The sequence below is a fragment of the Streptopelia decaocto genome (genome assembly GCF_964273445.1).
Source record: "Streptopelia decaocto genome assembly, chromosome: 4".
NCBI lineage: Eukaryota > Metazoa > Chordata > Aves > Columbiformes > Columbidae > Streptopelia > Streptopelia decaocto.
In genome coordinates, this window is record NC_138658.1 from 9,973,309 (window position 1) to 9,992,053 (window position 18,745).

Here is an 18,745-nt window from a genome sequence, read left to right on the forward strand (position 1 = left end):
ATCTAGTTGAACATGTCCCGGCTCATTGCAGGGGGGTTGGATAAATGACCTTTGAAGATCCCTTCCAACCCAAACTATTCTGTGATTCTATGAAACTTTAAAAGACACTGCATACATTGCACATCGTGGCATACTGCCCAATTTACAAGCTGGAGGACAGGATGAGGTACCAGATTCTCAGCATCAAGAGCTCTGATTTTCTAGCCAAGCCATGTTCATTTACCCCTGTGTATCTCTCCGGGCGAGGAACACAGCTTTTCCTCTATGCAGTGTCAGCTGTAATTGAGATTAAACTGTTTGTTTACAGCTGGTGGCAGCTCTGCACTGAGAAGTTTCATCATTTATGACACTGGTGTCATAGGTGCCAACTGCAGAAGTTGGCATTCAGCATCCTTCCACTTCTACACAGTGCAAATGCTTTGCAATGAATCCCGTTCTTGCTCAAGGACACAAATTCCCACTGATGTTGGCTATCATCCCCTGCCATTGATTTGACTATCTGTTTCTTGAAGGCATGGTCTGTACCTGATACCAGGAGTATGCTCGATCGGATGGGTCGATGAGGATGGTGATGATCTTGGCCTTGGGGATGAGAGAAGCAGCTCGTTTAGGGGCTTCCTCAGAATGGAAATAGTTGGCACTTTTCTCAAAGAGGAGGTCAGTGGTGACGTTGGAAGGAGTGGGGAAGAAATCCATGTACCTGAGATGTGTAGAAACTAGTTAGAATTAGCAGTATCCCAAAAAGTCATGACCCTGTTCTTCCCATTTTATGGTAGGTGAAAAGATGAATTTTCAAACATAATTCTCAAGAAGCAAAATTGAATTTCTCAGCTCACTTGAGAACTGGAGTAGGGAGAACGTATCTTGGCTCTTACATGGTACTGGTGATAGCTAAAGCCTCCATGAAGACAGTTAGTTAGGTTTCCCTTTGACAAATGGGATTTTTGCTAATAAATTCAGTGTCAAAGGGATATCTTTCACCAGTTTGAAGTGACTTTAGTTTTTGCTGCAGAAAAAATGGGAAAAGCTTCAAAATGTCAACCATTTAATTTTAACATTGTGGAAATATTTCATTTTGGAAGTGACAAATCTTTTCTTTTAGGTGTTTTCAGAATGGACTTTTCCATTTAAAATTGTCTGTAAGACAAGTAAGAATAAGTAAAATAGAAAGTTAAATTCAAAAATGTTTTTCTTGAAGTAAAAATAATAAAAACAATATTTAAAATTGTGATAGGAGTACCAGGTGAAATTCTTTACAGTGGGTTATTTTTCTCATGAAGAAACAAATCTTACTTTATGAAAAGCCACTTTTGAAGAAGAAGGATATAATTCAGTACAGATACAGTCATGAAAAGACAGGGGTGCTATTCAACATGAAGACAGACATCTTAACTGAGCTGGTTATTGTATTCATTGGTGAAAACCAGAAGAAATTTGCTACTGTAATATCTAAACAAAATTAAGGACTTGATTAAATGTCCCATCATTACAAATTAGTTTCTCTGTCTGATAATGCCAAGCATAACAAATTCATCCAGTAATTATGTAGATGTCATACGTGCTTCTGTAATTGTTTCATTGAGATTTACCATGTATTAATAATGAACACTTCTGTTTTGTTATTCTTCTTACCAGTCAATTCCCTTGTGATAGTTGTTTCCATTGAAGAACTGAACTTCTTCAAAAGTTTTTGGACTAGGGAGATTGCTGATAATGGAAGGATGCATCAGAAGAAATAAATAAAGTGCTGTTGTTCCTACAACAACAAAAAGTGATGCCATTAGGAAACAGAAAAAAATCTTAAACTTTATTCATTTAAGAAAGTGTTTTAAATCAATACACACTGAGATACACAGGAAAATTAGAAAGATTACTGTTTATAAGAAAATTGCCTATTCATGAAAAGCATATGTAAGCACAAGGGACTTTCAGAGGGAGCAGGGAATATGTGCAGAATTCTGTGCTCATTACGCTTTTCCTATTTCCAGACTCTAAATTCTGCCCTCTGACCCAAGCATGAGATGGCTGTTGATGGCATTGCTTGCTTGATGGTCTATTTAACCAGTGATGGAATTTGGCCTGAACACATTTGTTTTTCAAGTATTTGTGTTGCACAAAACTTCTCAAAAGCACTAAAAAGCACTAATCATAGGATTATGTTTTTATTTTTTCCACCTTTTTTTTTTTTTCCCTCTCAGAACCACACTTTTGTCCTCTGTGTATTTTTCATGGGGGTCTGCTATTGAGGAATAAGAACTCTTTCAAGTGATGCTGTTCTATTTCAATGCCAACAAACCTGTTTGTAGTAAGTATGCTTTAAAATCCCAGTAACAATACTTTTGTTGTTTGACAAAAACAACTGGAAATGATACATGATGGTAAATGAAATTTTGGAGAATGTGTCTTTGAAATTGTTTTTCAATGATTTTATGCTACGCAAACTTGCATTGAACTCTGAAACAAGACCTGCCATCTCTTTGTCACTGTCACACAATTTCTATATAATCTTGGATTAGTCATTTGTTTCTCTGCCTCAGATCCACTTTCTCTAATATATCCACAACAGTAATAGCTATCTTGGGAACGAGAATACGTGGCTTAATTTAAATAATGCCCTGAGACCCTCAGAGACCTGCAAGTTGGTAACTATGTTTATTGTCAATTAGGGTCTCAAAAGATGTTGAAATAATTTGTCAAAGAACTTAATAACAAACTTAACATAGGACACTCTGACAGCTTGTGGGTTTTTTTTGTGGTGAATGTTTACATGACTTTCTGGTGCATCTTATTACTGATGGACTAAATTCTATAGTGAAATTAGATGTATACAGCTGTCACGCACCAGTATGAAGACCTGATGGCTGCACAGTCCTTTTCATCTCCTGCAAACAGGTGAACTGAGGGGAATTTCATCCTATTCTCAAAGTGAAGCCTGGAACGGCAGCAGAAATGCTGGGCTCTCACTGCAAGGGCGGCTGATCTCTATGGTCCTGAGCTGACTCTTCCTCCCCAAAAGAAACCAACCAAAGCTATCCCTAAAATAATAGATCCTCATATATTAGAAAGCATCTGTTATTAAGTTTTTAATAAGAAAATTGTAACTGAACGTAATAAATACATTGTACTTGAACCTTCCCTGTTCAAACAAATGCCACATCAGGAAAGAGTAATAATATCCATTAGAACAGAGATTGCTGTGAAATTTTTGTGCTTTTCTGTTGGAAGACTTGTGGTAGCTGTGTCTGGTAGAGGAAAGAGAATGCAATTTTACTATACATACAGTTGTCCCTTTCTGTTGGCAGTGAAGGAGTTACTGCCCTAATCCCTTAGGGATGGGGAATGCACGGTCCCTATAGCAGGGAGTTGGCTACAGGACACACACAGAGATACAATCTGGGGGGCTAGCTTTGGTTACAAATTTATTACTTCTTACCTGTCTTCTGGGGTCCTATCACGAGAAATTTTGGTAGGTGGTCACAAGTTTTGTCTCTGGACCAAATATCCCTGTGTCGTTTATCATCACATGGATTCTGAAGAAGGAAAAGGGCAGTTGTATTACCCTGGGGATACCCTAAATGCACAGGAGTCTCTGCAGGATCTAAATGCTATTCACTGACACCAGAGCCTTACACTAAGCTGTAAAATCCCACATTTCCTCATAAGAGTTTGCTTGTGACACATGCTGAGCACTCCGGTGTGGACTCATGGAAGCCCTTTGGTTGAGCATTCAGGTACACAGAGACCAAACTCCTGGGTATTCTTCAGGACCAATCCTTAGGGGGGTCCTAGTGAAGTCAGGAACACTTCACAGTCATGTAAATCCTGGAGAGAACGGTGTCAAAATCTACACCCTGTGAGGCTACTGCATTTCCTTTCCTCTCTTAGGCTCACTTCATAAATTCAGAGTCCATAGGATGTAGGTATGTACATATGTGGTCCCTTTGACTAAAATTCAATGTGTTTATAATGGTTTTACATGACTGAGGTTTAAGTTCAGTCATTAGAAAAAAAAAAGAAAAAGAAGAAAAAAAGATTCAAATATCGATTTAATCAAGTTTTCAATTGAAGTTAAAATTGAAACCTCTGTTTGAATAGCTTCAAGGTATTACTTTCTTAGGGGACAAAATGGTTTCAGATGCATAGGACTTAGTGCCAATTTTAATTTACATAAGAAGGACAAAATAGAAATGTGGGATATTATTCATCTCCTTATCTTTTTACTAGCTATGAATGCAGAATAAAAATGTGTGAACAGAAAACTCCACAGAAAAGGTTAGGAATGGCTGTTCTTTAAAGCAGTTATCATACAGATACTGCTTTTGCATAGTATTGGCTGGTAATAGAAGATACAGTTTGCTAGTGAATAAAGTTAACAAAATATAATGGAGGGAATCATTAACTGATGTGAATCACTGCAGCTTTGCTAAACTCAGTGGAAATATTCTAGATTTGTACTTCTTTTGCATCTGGGCCAAAAATAATAGGGAAATTTTCTGCTCCTTTTTAGCAGCCTAGCCCTAAAATAACTGCACAGATCTCCATGGTGTCTGGATTTATGCCTGCATAGCTAAAAGCACAGTGTGGCACATCATATTCTGAGTAAGAGAAGTGCCAGATATGTGTAACAATGATGAGGAAATTACAGTGGTGAGATTATAAACAGCACTATTGTGCATTTGAAACAGAGCTAGAAAATAGTCAATCTGTGCAGAAACCCTTTTCCATTCTTAACATAACTGCCTGTTCTGCTATCTGTGTTTGCTGCTCTGACCCCTCCCACCCTCACTTTTCCTTGCTGTTTCACTGAAGGAAGCTCGGATGCTGCAGTGATTCAATATTAGTGATTTCTCCTGTAATGGGCACAACGAAGCTTCATTTTTTGCCTTTAGATAGCTCTCGCTACCTGCCTTCTACATCCATCTCCCCAGTAGTGCAACAGGTTTAGTTAATGCAACACTGTTGGTTAACATGATGCATCAACAATACTACAGACAGGAGGGGCAGGGAGGAAAGCTTTCTCTCACATAAATGGCAGTTAGGTGCTTTTACCATGCCTGATCGTGGGTGAGTGGAAGAAAGAGCATTTCTAGTCAAAATGAGTGGTCTATCAGTGAAATTTAGATAATCTAAAAAGGCATGCAGGAAGAAATAACACCTGAATGTGAAGTGCATTTTAATTAATCTATTTATTTATCAGGGAAATATCTTTATTTCAGCAAGTGGATTGTAATTGGAGGAGGAAGAGGTTGTGACATTACCTGCCAAAGAGGGTCCGTCTGCTCCGGGAAGAGCTCAAAGTACTTATGAGCCAGCTGAACTGGGGGCAGCGTCTGCAGGTTCAGGTTAGTCGAGCTCTTAACAAAGCTGGCCAGGTTTGCAAAGGTGTACAACCCCAGGCGGTCATTCCCATAATTAGACAAATGGGTCATGAAGATGCTGATCTAAGAGACAAGAGAAACCTTTCAGTCATGGGACATCAGGAGATGGTGGCATCTGGCTGGAAGGCCAGGCACAGGGGCTCCTGGGAGATTTGCCAAACCATCTTTTCCCTACTCAAACACAAAAGAAGAAAATTAAAATGTTAATCTAGTCACACTTACTAGGCTCTCTGTGAGAGTCAAATCTCCAAACTTGTCTTGTATGTGCCATTTCTTTAAAATCCTCCTTCTTATTTGAAGTGTTATATTCACTTGTGGGCTCCCCACAGGCCAGCATTTAAGACATTCGTTCAGAGGTCTTTTTTTCTTATTTTCTGATTTTAACTTGAAAATCTGACTAATATGCTATTTCCTCTGAATGCGGGGTTGTCTTTTTTATTTGAAATGGTATGCCTGTTAGTAGGTAAACAAGTTCTGAAACATAAAATTTTTAAGCCTTTGCGAATGATGATATCTCAGCTAAATATCACTGTCATTGATTTCTCCTTAAAGCAAATATAACTTCTGCCTTTTTATCAGCCTTACTATGGTTATCCTTTACATGGCCACTGATTTGTATATCTCATAATTTCTTTCAGAAGGATAAAGAGAATTTGTAAGAATAATGTGAAGAATACATTTCCCTGTATTTTCTTTATATGAGGTGATCAAACTCGGTTTCATGGCTGCAAAGGCCTGGTTTATCTGTAGATTGTCGTTATTTAGTTTTATGAAGATACTATCAAACTGAGTGTTGTTACTTGACTATTTTACTCAGGACATTGGCCTCAGATAGGATGTGCAATGACACTGGAATTTAATTGCACTGTTATAATGAAATAACATCCTTGTGGTAACTAAATTGTGCATATTTGTCTTCTTTTCCACTACCAGCTTTGAAGTTGACAATCAACAATATGCAGCAGGTTGCAAAAAGTACAAATTAACTAATGTGACCACCGCAATTAAACAGAACAGCATGTCAAGCAGTGCACTTCTTAATAATGATATCACGTGTCATGGAGGCCTTGACGTGTAGTAAAAATTTAAAGGTATAACGCTGGCTGCAGCAAACTCCAAAATATGCTGGTGGGAAGTTTAGCAGTTTGCTGTCCTGCCTTAATGTAGGAAATGTCTGAACAGTCAAAAAAAAGCATAGGCTTTGTGAAGTCAGTGATTTTTCTTGGTTAGAATAGTGTGTCCATAGTCCAGAGGAGTTTCGCTTTCCCAAAGTCTTGTGCGTCTACCACAGCTGTGGTTTTCACAGAGGAGATGAAGAATCCACACAAAGACAGTATCTTCAGTGACCTTGCATGTGAAGTCCTCCTTCACATGAGGTTTAAAATATCTCCATATAGGAATGATGTATGGATGGCCTTTATGGAAGTGTCCCCTCATGTCACACCGAACAACTGAGCCCGAGAGCAAAATGTGGCCCGAGCCAGGCCCTTGGTGATGAGAGGAAACCACACTGAACAGCAGGCATTAACACATGGAAGATCAGATTCTCACTGTGCTGACAGTGTTTTATGTCCTTCTCTTTACACAGTGAGATCATGTGCACTCTGTGAGACCACAGGTCCATCTGCCTTCAGGTTGGACTGGTCTCAGAAAAGGGACATAGGCTCAGCACTCCATCTTCTAGCCTTCCTGTGCCATATTTTGTTTAGGCAGCTGGTTTGTGAAGCCTTGAGAGAGGTTGGCACCTGAAGACCAACATGAGCAATAGCTAGTCTGCTAAGCCACTTAGGTCACCTGCGTTACCTAGCCGAGATGCAGGTCTGCAGGCAGGGATGGGGATATAGGCAATGCATATTTTGGGATCCAAAGCACCTGACTGTAAAGAGATTAGTCATCAGTGATGAGGACACCTGATTCACAGATAAGTTGCTTGTTTTACAGATAGATACCTATGGCCAGGTGAGTCTCTTTTTGGATGATTAAGAATGGGAACTGACAGCACAGCTGGGGACTGATGGTACTGTGTGTGAGCTTATAAAGTGATGTACAGGCAGCATGAAGGGGGCTGCAGGAGGCACCAGCACAGACACCTTCTCCCTTTGAGAGATACAGCAGCAGATCCAGTGCTCCAGGGGTGTGCTCAGGTCAGTGAACTTCCCCCCCACCCCTTGCCCTGCCCCATGTCTTGAGGGATCTGGGTGTAGTTTGGGTGATGCCTTGCACATCCCAGGTGCAGGGGACAATGTTTAGCCTCTTTTGAGGCCTGAAACATAAATTAGACATGCTATAGATATCAGGATGGATGCTGTCCTTGCCAGGGGGGAGGCTATGGCTGGGAAACAAGGGAGGTGGGGTAGTGGCACCCTAGTCCCTGAGTTAGAGCCCTGGAAACCTGTGTCTCAGCTGGGTGGCAACCAAGCCCCCAGAGCAGCTGAACTGGTGGGAAGACCTGAGCCTCAAAGCTCAGGACCTTCACACCTAAAACAGTTGCAAAATGCCCAGTTATCTCTCAGGAAGGTTATTACCACCAACCCACCTGGCTCTGTCCTGCTGACTGTGAAGACCTTTCCAAAACAAACTGCTATGACCACCTAAAGATTAAGTTTACCCTTCAGTATGTTGCTTCTTTGTGGTCCCAGGCTTGAGCTCTAGCAGAAGAAAGAGCTGCTGGTAAAAATACTATGCCTGTAGTGCATTGTGCTGATCTGCCTTTCAAAATAACCACAGAATACAAAGCTGCAATCTTTCCACTTTCACCATCTTGCTCTGCCAATGTGGTGCTTCTTTAAGCATCAGCTCATAATGTTTAAAAACATGTCCATTAGTTTGTTAAATTATTTACAAGGCTTTTAGTACTTCTATAAGTTGAAGATGGATGTAGCTAAGGAGAAAATGTCCCTTATGGCCCATCTGCAGTGTGTTTGTGCTTGGCCCTCTTCATTGCACAAAAGGTAATTTATTACTCACTTTTATTTGGTTCTAGGTCTCTGTTGAGCAAAGATTGGCAACTATACAATTAAGTTTTGTGTTTTTTTTTTTTTTTTTCCTGTCAGCCATACTTTTTGGATTTCAGTGCCTATGCATTTTATGGCTGAAAGTGCTTGACATAAGTGGAGTGAACATTAAAATTGCCCTGAACTTTGTGCATGTCCATATGTAGTACTACAGAAAATTATAAGCAAGGTAATCAATCTTTTTTGGGTTTCCAGTCTACTAACTTTCTCCCTCACCCATCAAAAAAATCCCAATGTAAACATACCCTTTCTAATTTAGAGTTCAGGTCCTAAAAATGTGACAAGTGCTTTCGCCAACCTATTTTAAAATAATGAAAAGGGAAACACTTATAGGAAATGTTGATAGAGAATATAATCTTGTCTCTGAGTTGTGGGTTTATTTTATAAGTGCTAAAGGGTCTGCCAATGACATTTAATATTATTGTAACAAATAAAGTATGTAAGTACATCTACTTTTTATTTTGGGGGTTTTTAAACTTGAATATGGACAAGATTTTTTTTTTTTAATGTTAAAATGTGCTTATAGGAGATGGATATTAGCTTATTTTAAGAGTTTCATTATACTGCTGCCCAATCCCAAAGCTCCAATTGATCATTCTTTATGCAGTCAAAAGATCTTAGGTATCTCTCCTGACTTTTTTTTTTGCTCCATTGATCTTATCTGACATGAAAAAACCCAACAATATGATGCATTGAACATGGGGTAAAACCATATGTAATTCTTTGCTGTCTATCTCCAAATCAGTTGAGAGAAAAGGCAATGGATATTAAGTGTTCATGTTTATGGCATGGATGGACACAAAAGTGCCTTTTAATGCTGTTGCATCAATACACAGAAAATGCAGTAGTCTAGAAATGTGCTGAGCTAGCATAATGCTACTGGGAGCATCAAGGTTGATGCTGTGATAGCACTGTTGCACCACTTTGCTGTGTTTTTTTGGTGGACACAGAAAGGCTTCAGAATCAGCCTCAAGGGCAGGAGTAAAAACCAAGGACTATTCCCTCCTGCAGTGCTTCAACTAAAATTGGTGAATAAAAGAGACTACTTTTTGTCATAGAAAGCATGGAAACAAGGCAATCAACAGCACACAGACTGACAGTAACCAGCAGGCAGCACTTCATTAAGGTAGGGATTACACTTTTAGGAGGGAGGCAGGATACTGCTCTGTGAAATGGTGCAGTACAAAGGCAATAAATTGTTTCAGATTCCTGAGGCTGGGGAAAGGGCTCTGTTTGCAGTGCGTTACTCTTAAGGTTAAACTAGCATGAGCTGTGTGGGTTAAACAAATGTGCAGGGAGGCACTGAGCAAAATCCCTTGCTGTCACTGTACAATCTATAGCCAACACAATATGTGAAATGAGGTCAGTTGAGTATAACTTTGGTGCTGGTCATGTTCCCACAGAGGTGGCAGCACACAGGCACTTTGCAGGACAGCAGTGTTCAAACGATGATGTAGTTTGTACTGAGGCAGCATCTTATTAACTTTGGCAATTCACTTCTCCTTCTGTTCCCATCACTGATGACTCATATTTTGAGAGGTGTGAAGGGAAAAGGATGCTGAAGGTGTAGCTAGGAAAACTTCCTTTATGCTTTCTTCTCTCTTTCTGCTATCTACTCAGTGTTCCAGATCTCAGTTGCTGCTGCTTCCTCATACCATGTAAAATCACAGAATGCTTTCCTGTGGACTGTGAACTGGCTGAAGGGAAGAAACCAGAGAGTTGTGGTCAATAGGGCAGAGTCTAGTTGCAGGCCTGTATCTAGTGGAGTGCCTCAGGGGTCAGTACTGGGGCCTGTATTATTCAATATATTCATCATGTATTTCTCAAAATCACTTTGCCTTTTTTGTAGCCAGGGCCCTTTTGTTACAAAGCACTATTTTTTTTATCATTCTTTTAAATCCCTGTTTTATTGTAAGTAGATAAGGAGCAGCTATGGCTTTTTAGTTATTGTAAGCAGATAAGGAACATCTATGGCTTTTTAGCTATGGCTGTCAAAGATTTGCACAAAAAAGGGAGTTCTGAGATATGTATTTTGTTGGTGACAAAACTGTGATACAGAGGGATGGTGTGATTTGTGAAGAGTTAATCATTAGGCTGATGAATGATAACCTCTTATCCACCTTCATAACTTTTTGACAGAAAGATGAGAGCTGTCTCTGTTTGGAAGAACTGCCATCAGCCTAAGCTTGAAGGGGCAGAGCTCTTTGTATAAAGAGAGGTCTTTTACGTCTAAGAAAAAAGCTGTCTCAGCTGTTTGTTAAAGTCAATGGGATTTCCTTTCTTAAGCCTATCCTCCATTGATGGAGAGATGAATTAACATGCATTGCCTGCACTGACAGCAATGGGTAGGAGTTTTAAGGGCCAAAGTGATTGGCATGACCCGCCCTACGTATTTTTAATGTCAATGTGTTTATGTGTAAAATGTGCATATTTTAATCCTGCTTTTTGTTGCTCAGTGCTGCAACTGTTCAAATCTGTGCAAGACCAGAATGGAGCTGGCACGTGGTGTGTGGTGCAGCGTTGGCCACAGCAGCTGCTGCTGGGCTGGTCTGCCCTTGCAGTGCTCCCAGGAGCATCTTATTTCTGTCTGTATTAAATGGGAAATAACTGACAGGTGTGGCCCACAGACTGTGGAAATTCTGATTTTACTATTGTAATGGGCTTTTTTTCTGCTGGTTTCTGTTGCCGGCTCTGTATTAACATTTCAGAAATGTCCACAAGGGTCTGCAATTTTGCTCTTTTTAAAAGAGAGAGGTGAGAGGAGAACAGTAGGCCCAAATTTCTCAGACTGCCTGTGTAGTAATGCACCATTCTGATTGGTAAATTGTTTTATTTCCATTAGGCTGGGTGGGCAGAGGAGGGAGGAAAAAAAAGGTATTTCAAACTTCTTCCACCTGATAGAATCCAACAGAAAGCTGCACCCTGCATCTGGCTATTTACCAGCTCCTCTGTTTCCAAATCATAATACTTGGTTAGTGAATCATTAACCAACCTAAACTGATCTGACCTAAGACATCTGAGCATGGAAAAGGCTCTGGGGAAGCCAGCAGTGACTCCTGGAGCAGCAGGGCCAGGGAACCAGCAACTCCTGTTTGGTTTCGAAGCAGGATGGGATGACCACCCATTTTTCTTGGAGCACAGGCCTGATTAATCAAAAAGGCAATACACCCCAAGCAGAGGGTAATTAAGGTGGGTGCAAGCTTCTGGGGGAGTAGTTTGGCTGCCTGTTTGGGAGGAGAGTGAAAGGGCTTCAGGCACAGCCTAATGCAGAGCTGGATTTTGCAAGAGAGCTGCTCATTGTGGCATTGACCCAACACAGGAGTTGGTGGCAGGGGCAGGTGATGCCTGCCATCCCACCCCAGAGCCAAATGGGCTGGTGGGGCAACTCTGAGGGGCAACATCTCCTGCTGCCTCCCCAGGGATGTCTAGCAGGGTCAGGCTTTCCCCAGGCAGCCCCTTGCCTGGACATGCCTGGGTGGTAATGTGAAGTGCTTGCAGATATGTTGAAGAAACACAGATAAGAAGCTGGGGTGGGGGTGGTAATGTGGGTAGACATTGTTTTGAATCTCCACTGAAACTGCACTGAAATGAAGAGTCCATACTTTTCACACCTATGATATGAGATTGTATAAAAACTAATGACAGAGCATTGCACCATTTTATTCTCTGGTTCTTGTTTTCAGGAGTTTTTAAAATTGATTATATCCAGTATTATAGAGGCATTTTCTCTGCATGTAATGTTTGTATATGCATGTTTGTGTTTATATATGTAAAATTAAATCTAGATTAGCTAGTAGGGAAAAATGAAGGACTTGTTTCAAAATTATTGGAATATAAACCATGTTAGATCTGCTTGAAGTACCTAGAAACTGTATTCTGTAATTAGGGTGTTTGTGTACTTTCTGCAGATGAACAGCCCTATGTACCTGTTAATGCAGAATATAGAGGTTTATTTCCTCCTGTAAGTGCAAAACTCAGTATGGTCTTAACTAAAACCACTCATGACTGCATTAGAGCATCCACAATTAACTAACACATATTTGGAAACCTTTTAACAATTGCTTAGTTGAATTTAGTAATGTGCAGAAATAGTGAGAATTGCTGTCACAGAGCCCAGTAGAAACATTCTGTAAAGCTAATGAAGCCTTACCAGTAAGTATATTCACAACAATATTGTGTTATTGTGTGTGTGTGAAGTGCTGGTTGAAGGCTTCTGGTTTATAACACAGCATATAATGATTATTAGATTTGGAAGTTTTACCTTTTATGTCTCCATTAACACTGTACTTTTGCTAAGCACCATGTATGTACCTAAGTGCCATATCCTAAAAACGTCAGGGGAGTGTCTGCAGTAGTGTACCTAGAGATGGGAGTCCATGCATGTTTTTACAATTGTAGATATGACCTCAGGCATACTGATAACTGTGTCACCTCTGCTATCCTCACTCCGCCACATCAACTTGTGTTCAGACTCACCTCCAAACTTGTCGGCTGTGGCTTTGTTATTACTATGCCAGAATAATGTCAACATCTTGCAGGGAAGCTACTTCTGTAAAGCTCACCTCTAATTTTGTCCCACTTTCCTGCCAGTAGGTTTTGGGATGTAGTTTAGCTACCTGTCTCCAGGGGGCATTAGGGTGCTTGTCTAACACCAGAGATCATATTTGTCTTTTTTGGGTGGATCATCCCAGAGAAGTGCAAACCACTGTAGATTCTGCAGTGTGGGGCATAGCTTCAAAGAGAAGCTTACAAAAAGTGTTGAGCTCTAGTGGGATTTTCAGACTGGCTAGCAGTAACCAGGTAACTATGAAAATCCCATTAGCCACTTAGCAATGTTTTCAGAGGCTTAAAATCCATAGTGTATATGGCCACCAGCGACACAACTATCCTGACTGTCAAAGGGTAAACTGAGTTCTAAACCCAGGACACAACTGCTTTTAGAACGCTATCATTTGTGTTCATATGTTGTTTACTACAGGATTTTGTTTATGCTATGCATGCAGCTTTGAGTGCTGGAGTATTTGATGTCTCACTTCAAAGCTGTGGAAGACTGAAGGTCAGCCCTGTGTGAATCCCTCCAGCCTGAGTAAAAGATACCTGCAGTTTTGTTGATCTATACAGGAGCTGGTATTAAATAAGTCTGCTTCCTCTGTTCCCCAGGAGCCTGTGCTCCATAACCACTAATGTCCTTGTTGTCTATCCTAGTTAATTAAAACAATTACAAAATTAGTACAAAGCTTCTGGTTTATCCTTGAGGATAATGTATGCTCACATGCTAGAACAGAAATTCCTGGAGAAAGGGTTGTTAATACTCCACCTTCCAGCTGAAGTGTAACACAACCAATCTCACTGATGTACCTGGACAGTCTCAAGGATGGCTATCCAGTCTTCGGAATCAAATATTGACTGATACCTTTATGCTGATATTCAAAAGTATGCCTATCCACCAAGCTAGCTCTTGCAATGAAAAAGTAAATTACAAAACTTATCTATAAATATGGTCCATCTCCTCATAGAATAGTTTGGGTTAGAAGGGACCTTCAAAGGTCAGCTAGTCCAACCCCCCTGCAATGAGCTGGGACACCTTCAACTACATCAGGTTGCCCAGAGCCCCATCCACCCTGGCTTTGAATGTTTCTGGTGATGACACTCAATAATTAGATGTGACATTCCCTCTTAGGTACTTCCCTTCTGCTGATCCTTCTGCCCTGCTTCTGGAAAGCCTGGGAACAGAGAGAGGTCTTGTGTGTGAATCCTGCTCCTTTAAAATGAACTTGTTTTTCAGTCTTTGTCAACTTTTTACTTTTTTCCACCTCTTAAATAAAATTTGCAGGAAGGAAGTAATTAACGCATGCAAAATAAGCCGAGGGTATAGCTCAACCTTGTGCAAAACCAAGATGTGTTGGGTAATATATGGTGCAAGCATCCTGTTCTTGTAGAAATGTGGTAGCGTATTTACTGCTTTTCTCTGCTCCTCTCTTGCATGAATGCTTCCCAGAAAAATGAATTTTGCTATTCTGTCTTTTTCCATTGTGCTCAGAAAATGCTGTACAGTTGCTCCAAGAGCAAGCTCTCATAATTGAATCTAGATGGCAGCATGTTGTATTTCTGAATGTGTAAATGGGATGTCATGGCTGAGGAATGCAAAACTGTCAAGTGTCCATTTACTAATACCAAGTAGCTCTATGCTAGGCTGACCACAGAAATACCTCTTTCAATTTCGAGTGTTTAATATATTTCACATCCTGACAGCCTCCTATTATGGATTACAGACTTTTCTTGTACCTTATGAGCCAGAGCCCCATTCACTGATAATGAATCCCAGAACAGTTGGGCTCTTAATGCAGCTGTTTGTGCAGCAGCACAAAAAGGAAGATGGGAGTGAGATTTTTGTGTTGACGAGGCACTAATTTTAATAATGACAAATTGTTTCTCTAGAATTCAGCACTATTCATATTCATGACCCTTCTGCTACTGAGGCAAAATAGCTTTTTTTTATGTTTTACTCTATTTCCACTCTGTATATCTTTTTATATTTTAGTATTCTTGACAGGATAATAAAATATTTTTCCAAACATGGTATCTCTAAAGAAAGCAACAAAGCCAGTGTTTGCAAAGAAATGTTTTTGTCTTTGATTGAAGGGGAAACAAAACCATTGAATGACATTTTATTTCCCATGCCTGTATTCATTACAGTGGCTGTATTCCACCCTAAATGCTCCCAGTGATGGGAGGGGAAGCTGCTGTCGATCAGTGGTGGTACATGGCTCAGAGACAAGTGTACAGATGCTGTAGTGTATCTGTGTTGTTTTAACATTCCCTATTCAAAGAGCAAAATAGTTTCTCATTTACCCAGGAACACTTTCTACTTTTCCATTATTTAGTTGGTATGATTAAATGAATTCTTTATTATTGACAGAAAAGTCTTGTGTTGTTCCTTTCCCTCTGAGAATAAAGTTGATATGTCTGTTTTTTATTGTCTAATATCCACAGAAGTCTCAACTCACATTCCAATACAACAACTCAGCAACTCTTTCCTATGTTGTATACACTTTTGATGTATGGGGTCCTAGATAAAAAAGCCGGTTAGAGGTTCCACTCCATTAGTTATGTATCTATTTTGTTTTTACACCTGCTATTATGAGAAAGTAAGGTTGGTGTTTTTCTACTACTAGGGCATGCTTTCAGAGCCTATGAAAAAGTGCTGCTGTTGATGACTTTATGCAATCAGTGCGTAGCTGAATTATAATGGAAAAAAAAAATGGATTTTTTTTTTGTCTGTTAATTTGTTACATTTGTATAAGTGATCAGCAGTACCGCTAATTGTGGCTAAAGTTTAATGAATTCTGCACAGGTATGGTGCTGCCAGTTACATCTCTGGGCCTCATGAAGTCTTTACAGAAGTCTAGAGCAATTTGGTCCTCCTGTTATAAGGAAATATGTGCATTTTTTAAGTGAAATTCATGATGTAGGAATTTGCCTTGTTGCCATCCATGTTTTCTTATTGAAAGACTTCCTTATGCTAAGAACATCCTCTCAAAAAACAAACAAAACCCAAAACCCAAACTTACTCAATTCAAACTCAAGAGTAAACCCAACTTTTAATTACACAAATGAACCAGATGAAAAAGTGTTTGGGTACTATCAACTTAAGTCAGATTTGTACACCTACTATTTCTGACAGAGTAATGAAAGTATTGTCAAAGAAACAGCTCTGAGAAATCTTGAATAGTTTCGTTCTTCAGCTTTCAAAGATGATCAAAGCAATTTGTATAAGGAAATAGCTATCAATAACTCATTTCCCTGATGGTGTATGTCTTATGATCCTTGTTAACTTCTTTCAAATAACAAGATACTGGTTGAGGCTGTCAACCACTTTAGTCATAATCCTCTGCAGATAAAGATCAGTTCAGCTTCAATTATTTTGTGCCAATGAATAATTTGAGTATTCCTTAGCATCACTTTATGATACCAAATTATCACCTGCTCTGGTTAACTCCATCTACAGAAAATGGTGAAGTTTGCTCTATGACTGCACTGAAATGATGGCAGCTCTCCCTTACTGTTCTTAATGTCACAAATACTGTCCTGACAGCACCACTGTCACAGTAGGAGGGTGAATGACCACCATGGGCCAGCATTAGTCTGAGGTCTTTTGCAATGACTTTGAGCATTGTGCTGTAGGCACCACCTGTGCACAGGGCTGTCTTGCAAGCTTTGTATTTATCACAACATGGAAAAACGCAAGAAAAAAAAAATAATACGATGTGCCTCTTCTTTATTAATGGGTAAAGTAAAATTTTTACTTCTGGGTCTGTGGGAGTGATGTTAGCACTGAATGTGGAAATATATTACTCTAAAATATAGTTTCTAAGATTTGAGAAGGAAGAGATATGTCAACTGGAAAAGGGGGGACTCTTGGCACTTACAAGAACACTTGTGGTTGCCTCCCCTTTAGGAACAGTATGTCCTGTGCACCAGGCTGCCTGATCATTCACACTGCATCATTTTGCTGAATCTCAGGTCCAGGTGGAAGCTGGATCTAAACCTCTCCATGGTGGTGATGGAGGACTGTGCTAATTAGCGACAAACTACTTGGAGTAGTAATGCCCGCTCTGCAGTGCTGCCCAGTGGCTGTACGCAGTGGGGAAGGCGCAATGGGTCAGCCTAGTTCTTCTTCAAGGGACATCCAGGCAAGGGTTGTTGAGTGGTGTTAAAACCCTCTGGTTAAATAAAGTGCTGGATTGGATATGGATAAAAATATTCTACTTGGCATTGCACACACGTGTATGGGGGGGTGACAGCTGATATGAGTGCTCAGGCCAGAGCCATGACCATTGACCAGCTTGCAGGCTTTCCTGCTTTTGCACCCACCAAGTTTTCCCACTGCTTGGCCTTATTTCTAGGGAAGGGTCAGCTTTGCTTTCTGTTGGTGTATACTTGTTCCTAAATACCTAGTATCTGATTAATGACATGTTTTGATACCATGTAGATATTACAGAAAATCCAGGAGGGATCACTTTTTAGTGTAGATTAAATATCTTTACAGCAAAAGTAATTACTTTTTTTCCAGAATTTCTAAAATATCTTATGAGGCTTCTTAGTTGTGTGAGTGGAAGATAGTCAGAATGTTTTTCCTGTTTGACTTTTTATTTTAGTGGATATAAACAGCTCTTTCATTACTTTGAAGAAATCTAAATGTGATGCTTATGTTTTAAGCAACATTAAACCTCAGTTATGCAGACCACAGAGGATATGATGATACGTAATTAAGAGAATTTGCTCTACTCATGTAGTACCTTTATGGCTGTGATTTCTGGATAAGAAGAGGAGACTCTGACACTCAGGAATCTGTGTAAACAACTAGACAGCATTCAGCCAGGGGAGTCAGCAGTGGCCACGCTGCCAAGTAGCTAATAACAGTGGTAATAAATATTTATGAAAGTTGCATTTGAGCCAAGCTGTGTACTTGACTCTGGTCTCCCTGTGTATGCACTGTGGGTCATCTGGGAATGCTCCATCAAATTTCTTCCACCTGCAATGACCTGGGGGTAAATTTCCTCATCCCACAGCTTGGAGGTATCCACTGACTAGTCTGGCAGGTTATGGGGAAAACGGTATTTCTAGGCAGGATGAAACTAGTCCTGAAGTAAACCCAGTCTTTTCTTTTATTTAAGGTTGGCAGACTGGGAACCCTAAGAAACAAAGCACTTGCTTTAGTAGGTGCATAGTATATTGCTCAGGGGCCTGTGTTAGCAGCAGTAGAGGATGTGCAATATGTCCCAGATCACAGTTCAAGACAACAGGCAAAGGTGCAAGCTGCACTATTCGTTTCAACAGGACTTCAGTAAGTTCAATAGTAGCCCAACCTAGTGACAGAGTGCTGCTTTTTTTTTTTTTTTTTTTTTTTTTTTTAAACTGGGTCTTTGGTAATTTTTCTCTCTATTTACCCTTCCAATCAATTGGTTAAAACATAATCCTCTGAGCCAGCTGAACTTTGAGAGAAATGTGCTCATGTATATTCTAATGGGAAATAATGATCAAAATGATTATTAGCTTGGATAAGCATCCATAAATGACTGTTTCTCTGACATTTCTCTTTATAGATGTGTTTAAACGAGATCTGGTTCTGACTGTTTTGAATGATGGAATGAATTATGTCTATTACCATTAGCATGGTACTTCACAGTTTCCAGATAGAGGAAGGTAAAGTTAGAGCAATACTGACATTTCCCTCTGAAAATTACTACCAAGAATCCTGCACAGCACACAGATCTGTACAACAAGTGTAAATCATCTTGTTTAAACTGAAGTCACCTATAAACACTGAATAAGTGTTTTTACCACGATACT

At 40.0% G+C, this 18,745-nt stretch overlaps 1 protein-coding gene across 1 annotated transcript in view; it reads right to left on the reverse strand.

The window, feature by feature from the left end:
• LOC309439181 (bifunctional heparan sulfate N-deacetylase/N-sulfotransferase 4) overlaps positions 1-18,745 on the reverse strand; it is an 87,183-nt gene that overhangs the window by 9,719 nt on the left and 58,719 nt on the right. Inside the window, exons 6-9 of the mRNA XM_082051375.1 lie at positions 5,259-5,441; positions 3,434-3,530; positions 1,633-1,756; positions 526-700 (exon numbers count right to left, since the gene is read on the reverse strand). Of these exons, the coding sequence (XP_081907501.1) occupies positions 526-700; positions 1,633-1,756; positions 3,434-3,530; positions 5,259-5,441 (579 nt within the window). The remainder of the gene's footprint in view (positions 1-525; positions 701-1,632; positions 1,757-3,433; positions 3,531-5,258; positions 5,442-18,745) is intronic.